The sequence below is a fragment of the Capricornis sumatraensis genome, chromosome 10 (assembly GCF_032405125.1).
Source record: "Capricornis sumatraensis isolate serow.1 chromosome 10, serow.2, whole genome shotgun sequence".
NCBI classification, from domain to species: domain Eukaryota; kingdom Metazoa; phylum Chordata; class Mammalia; order Artiodactyla; family Bovidae; genus Capricornis; species Capricornis sumatraensis.
This window is the reverse complement of record NC_091078.1, coordinates 17444763-17451005: the sequence shown is the minus strand read 5'-3', so window position 1 is coordinate 17451005 and position 6243 is coordinate 17444763. Positions and strand designations below refer to the sequence as shown.

General features: G+C 50.5%; 1 protein-coding gene across 1 annotated transcript in view; it reads left to right on the top strand.

Annotated features, from left to right (window-relative positions):
• CDH23 (cadherin related 23) overlaps nt 1-6243 on the top strand; it is a 388322-nt gene that overhangs the window by 346720 nt on the left and 35359 nt on the right. Inside the window, exons 38-40 of the mRNA XM_068981694.1 lie at nt 2566-2787; nt 3057-3176; nt 3806-3986. Of these exons, the coding sequence (XP_068837795.1) occupies nt 2566-2787; nt 3057-3176; nt 3806-3986 (523 nt within the window). The remainder of the gene's footprint in view (nt 1-2565; nt 2788-3056; nt 3177-3805; nt 3987-6243) is intronic.

Sequence of the window (6243 nt, the reverse complement as noted above, 5' to 3'; positions counted from 1 at the left end):
CTTGCTTCCTCCCCACCACACTCCCCCCCACCCCAGTGAGCCTCCTAGGTTTGCATCAGGGTGAGACACAGAGGCATTGCCCAAGGTGTGGGCATGGTCCAGAAACCTCAGGCACTGTTTCTACAGTATCAGGTCAGAAGAACTTGGCTGAGAGGGCCTTTGGGGCACCAACTTCCTCCTCACACTAGAGGCCAGGGGAAGTCAGACCCACCTCCCCCTCCAAGCTCTGGCCTGGTCTTAGAGAGAAGGGGACCACAGAGGAGCTCTGTGAGAGCCCCCCCCTCACTCTCAGTCCTGCACTGGTTAGAGCCACTTCCAGGAGTCTGGGAAAATGGGCAATGTCAGTACCACCACCCTCTTGGTGAGGCTGCAGGGTGGCGCTGGCATGTCTTGTGGCAGAAGGGGCTCAGAAGGATGAGGGGCCGGGCTCCTCGCTGGTGGTGAGCGCTCGCAGCTGCATCTGTGTGCAGAGCCACAGATCACACCGTATCCTTCCTTGACAGTCATCTTTACTCAAAGATTTGGGCCCTCCACCACCATTTTTATTTTTTTTTTAATTTTTTTTTTAAGTATATGCATTCTATTTGTCAACTGTATCTCTCCACCACCATTTTTAATGGAAACTAACAAACACCTTCTGGGGAAAAAAAAGTGTGAAACTTACATGAGCTTTCAATAGGAGAGATTTCAAAGATATTTCATTCTTGGGATAAATGCTTCAGGGGTGTTCCCCAATTCAGTGCAAGTCCCCTCTCCACTCTGGTGAGAAAGTCTGAGAAGTGTCAAAACAGTGCATTTTCCTTCACTGTGTGATTGTAATTTTTATGAAGAGTCATTGCGACTCTAAGACCCAGAAGAGTATCTCTCTGGTGGAGCAGGGGTTCAGACTGATGGTGCCAGATCAGCTCCTTGGAATGTCTGAACCAGAAGGGATGTTAAAGAACAAGTCGGGTCCTTCACTAACAGAAACGGTCCAGAAAGGATCTCTGTGACATATCCAAGGTCACTGAGCCCCATCTCCAGATTTCCAACACTACCTGCTTTGGAAACAGTTCTAGCAACCGCCTAACACACCCCACCCAACCCCTGCCAAGATCCAGAGCTACAGCTGTCCCTGCCTCCCCAGGGGCAGTGACGTCTTCTTGGATGCAGGTCTCCTGTCCATCTGTCTGTCCTTCCACAGGTGATTCCAGAACCAACTCAACTCCCAATAAAGGTGCACATGAGTTGTCTATATGCAGCTTTTTGCACTCCCTGCCCTTGACAATTGCCTGGTCACGTTCTCTCTAGCCAGATGTTTTGAAAGTGGTTATAACCTTATTATTGTATTTTATATTAGTCACTACTTATAGTTTGTATGAGTCAGGGTACTGGAACAAAACAGATGGCCCACTCAGAAAGGGCTCAACTGAAGAGAGCTTAATGGAGGGACTGTCTACAGAGGGCCGGTAAAGCACCCGTACGCTAAACACTGCAGAAAGCCATTTCCACCCATGGGTGCAGAAGGCAAGAGGGGGATGAGGCAATCAGCGCCCACTGAGGGCCAGAGCCATGGAAGAGGGGCCACCCAGCAGAAGCACTGCCTCTGGCAGAACTGCAGCGAAGGAAAGGGAGTAGAAACGCCCCTGCCCGCTCCCCATCTTCTGCCTGGGCCTCCCATGGGCCAAACCATGTGGAAGCCAGATGGCAAGGGAGCCCAGGTAAGGCAGTCCACAGAGGACATGCTCCAGGTGGAGAAGCAGAAAAGGGAGGAGGGACGCCGCGGGACAGAGAACACCAGTGCATGGCTAATTTCTTTCTTCTGCTTCTGCCTGTGAAGTGCCACATCAACCACTTCTCAGTGGTTCTTGGGTGCTGCTTGCTGAGTTTTGATTGGCTAGGTATTACCTGTGGTCTGATTGGACCAAACACCCATCAAAAATGGCCAGTCACTGGAGAGTATGGTGTGAAATTGTTCTTGCACTGAAGTCATGTGCTGTTAGCTTTGTTTTTCACAACTCTGCAAATTCTGTCCATGGAACTGCCCCAAACCCAAGGTCCTGCCTCTCAAAAGTGCTGAAAATAGGCATTTCTTCCGTTGACCTGAACAGTGGGTGAAGTTAAAAATGCATGGACTGTACACGTTACATTCTTGCCTTTTGTGATCTACAAGGAGGTCCAGGGTAAGTAAGGCCCTGGCCCAGTCAAAGCTCTGGGCTGGAGGCAGTTATTGGGGTTCATCTCATGTGCCAATGTTAATCACTAGATAAGTGTTCTGACAAGGATCCTGAGGTTGCATCTGGCCTCAGCAGTGCAATGGTTGATTAGTGATGTCTGCCACTGACATGGACATGAGTGGTGGTGCAAGCGCCATCTTGGACCAAAGCAGTTACCTAGCTTGGCTCTCAGTGGAGCCCCTGTGATTTCCTCGATCAGCCTGTGACTTCACTCACTCTCATCCTTCTCTCTTTACCTCACCATGTTGGATCACATTGAGTAAGTTCAGCCTAGGAACGCATCCCGCTAGCTCCACCTCAAACCCCCCAGCCAGCTGACCGAGGAACCTAATCACGCTCTTCTCCACAGGCCACCACCCACGTGTACGTGACCATCGTGGATGAGAACGATAACGCACCCGTGTTCCAGCAGCCCCACTATGAGATCTTACTGGATGAGGGCCCGGACACAGTCAACACCAGCCTCATCACCATCCAGGCCCTGGACCTAGATGAAGGGCCCAATGGCACAGTTACCTACGCCATCGTGGCAGGCAACATCATCAACACCTTTCGTATCAACAGACACACGGTCAGCAGCTGGTGGAAGGGGCCAGGAAGAGGGTCTACTGGCTAAAGGGACTGGAGGGAAGTTCAGCGAGATCATGGGGGTGGGGGCAGAGCAAAGATGGAGTCCAGGAGGAAAACAGGATGGCAGCGTGTGCAGGAGGATGAAAAGGCTGGGATAGCAGGGGCTCCTTGTCACAGCCAGGGTTTCAGGGCCTAGCTCCTAGGGTGGCCAGAGGGCACCCCAGACCCGCGACCCATTGACCCACCGCTGTCCTTCTCTGTGTCCCACAGGGCGTCATCCGTGCTGCCAAGGAGCTGGACTATGAGATCAGCCATGGTCGCTACACCCTGCTTGTCACTGCCACGGACCAGTGCCCCCTCCTGTCACATCGCCTCACTTCTACCACCACGGTAGGTGGATGGGTGGGTGGCACACAGCCCCAGCCTGGGCAGCTCCATGGGCAAACAGGGTAGGGAAAGATCATTCAGGAGAAACACCTCCATCCACAAGCCCTGTCCTGGCCTCTGCAACTCACCCAAACTTGCACTGTGACTGTGAGATGACTGTACCTCTCTGTGGCTGCAGCTATGAGACAGGTGGTTATGCCTGCCTTCTCCCCTTCATGGGGAGAGCACAGACTCTGCTCAAGCCACAGGGGTTCATGTTCCTGGTCTTCTACCTCCTGTGTGACTCTGGGCAAGTCACTCAACCTCTCTGAACTTCACTTTCCTCCTCTGTAAATGGGGGATAATATACACTGTTTCAGAGTATGGGAGGAGAAGATAAGACCAGGTAAAATGATACCAGTACAGCAATAAGTAGAAGTTCATAGCATTATTATTCATAATATTATTCTGCCCATAGAAAGACTTTGACAATAACAATAATTTATCTACATGTATAGCTCCAAAGACCCTCCCACACCCATTAACCAATACGATCCTTTCATCAGCCTGGGAAGCAGAATTGTCAGGTCTAGTTTACAGATAAACAGGGCTGCCTGGGGTCCAGCCCTGACTAAGCTCGCCCGTCATCTCAGGTGCTTGTGAACGTGAATGACATCAACGACAACGTGCCCACCTTCCCCAGAGACTACGAGGGGCCGTTTGATGTCACTGAGGGCCAGCCAGGACCCAGAGTGTGGACCTTCCTAGCCCATGACCAAGACTCAGGCCCCAATGGGCAGGTGGAGTACAGCATCGTGGATGGAGACCCTCTGGGTGAGTGGGCCTGAGCTTGGTGATGAGGGTGGCATGACCCAGTGGGCCTCTCCCTGACCCCACTCAGGAATTGGATGAGAAAGGAGGTCTTTCTAATTGCTAATGGTAATTTACCCCGCATTGTGTGATCTTGCACTCTCTGGGCCTCAGTTTCCCCATCCATAAGATAATGGAAATAAACTCATCCCAGGAATATGGTGCGAACACCCTGAAATCTGGGAGCAGAGGCTGATAGCCTTGGAAGGTCACAGTCTCCTTTGAGAATCTGATAGAAAACACCCTGGGTCATACCCAGAGTAAAGGCTCCAGGGAAGAGGAAAGAAGGAAAGAAAAGCATGCTTGCCCAGACCTTCAGGACCCCCCAAATGCACACCTGAGGGAGCACCCAGACTTCTCTGCACACCTCATCATCATCCCTTAATAGCCTTCACAGCTGCCTTGGCTGATCCCCTCAGTTGAAGAGCAGTGTTTGCCTGGCCAGGGCAGTTTCTCAAGATAGTTTTTACTCACTTTTGTGGAGTAGGAATCCCAAACTCAAGGGCTACTGGGGCAATACAGGAAGCATACATCAGGGGAAAGGTCTGGGCTAGAGAATAGGGAACCAGAGGGCTGTGGCAGCCAATGGTGGTCAGATTGAAATGCAGACCCGGGGGTGAGGAGTTTCCGTTTTTAAAAAGAAATGATGGAAATCCAAATTGTTGTGAAATACCCTAATTTTTAATTGATTAGTCAATAAATATTTATTGACCATATTTGCTGATCACATTCCAGATGCTGAGTATACATAATGGTAAAAAGAAAAATCAGACACAAATCCCTACCTTTACAGAACATGTGTTCTGGTTGGAAGATATAGGCCATGAACATAACTGATTAAGTAGATGACTTTGTCTATTGGGAGGTGCTAAGTGCTATGGAGAAACATAAAGCCAGGAGAATGGGGAGTGCCAGGGTAACGGGATTTTTGGGCTCCAAAATCACTGCAGATGGTGACTGCAGCCATGAAATTAAAAGACGCTTACTCCTTGGAAGAAAAGTTATGACCAACCGAGATAGCATGTTGAAAAGCAGAGACATTACTTTGCCAACAAAGGTCCGTCTAGTCAAGGCTATGATTTTTCCAGTGGTCATGTATGGATGTGAGAGTTGGACTGTGAAGAAAGCTGAGCACCGAAGAATTGATGCTTTTGAACTGTGGTGTTGGAGAAGACTCTTGAGAGTCCCTTGGACAGCAAGGAGATCCAACCAGTCCATTCTGAAGGAGATCAGTCCTGGGATTTCTTTGGAGGGAATGATGCTGAAGCTGAAACTCCAATACTTTGGCCACCTCATGCGAAGAGTTGACTCGTTGGAAAAGACTCTGATGCTGGGAGGGATTGGAGGCAGGAAAAGGGGACGACAGAGGATGAGATGGCTGGATGGTATCACTGACTCGATGGACGTGAGTCTGAGTGAACTCCGGGACTTGGTGATGGACGGGGAGGCCTGGTGTGCTGCGATTCATGGGGTCGCAAAGAGTCGGACACAGCTAAGCGACTGAACTGAACTGAGGGTAATGGCTACAGTTTTAGAGAGAATGCTCAAGGAAGACCTGTGCAGGGAGGTGACATTTGAGCAAAGACCTGAAGGAGGTGATGAATGGGTCATGTGGATATCCAGGGCAGAGCATGGGAGACAGAGAGAGCAGCAAGTGTAAAGGCTCTCAAGTTGGGGTGTGCCTGGCTTACTCACAGAGGAGCAAAAAGGCCCAGTGATGGGCATGAAGCCAGCAAGGGAAAGAGTAGGAAGAGATGAGATCAGAGAGGTAACAGAGCCAGATGTTGTTGGGTCCTGCAGGCCATTGTGAGGACTTGTCTTCTTCTCCAAGTGACGTGGGAAGCAGAAGAGAGCTTTGAGCACCAGAGGGATATGATTTGACCTGAATTTCAATAGGAGCACTCCAGTTCCTGAGCTCAGAACAGAGGAAAGAGGTTAAGGAATGACTGATTCGAGCCCCTTGCAGTTGCTCGGGCTAGAGATGTGAAGCTAGAACCAGGGAGGCGGCATTGGAGATGGTGTGAACTCTACTAGCCAACAGGATGTGAGATGTAACTCAAGGACGACACTAAGAGTGGGGCCTGAGCAACTGTGCTCTCAGCAGATGGGAAGACTGCAGGAGGAGCAGGGAAGGTGGGTTGGGGGAATGGGAAAGGTGAGGTTAGGTTTGAGATGTCAGATTGTTGTTCAGTTGCTAAGTCATGTCCGACTTTGTGACCCC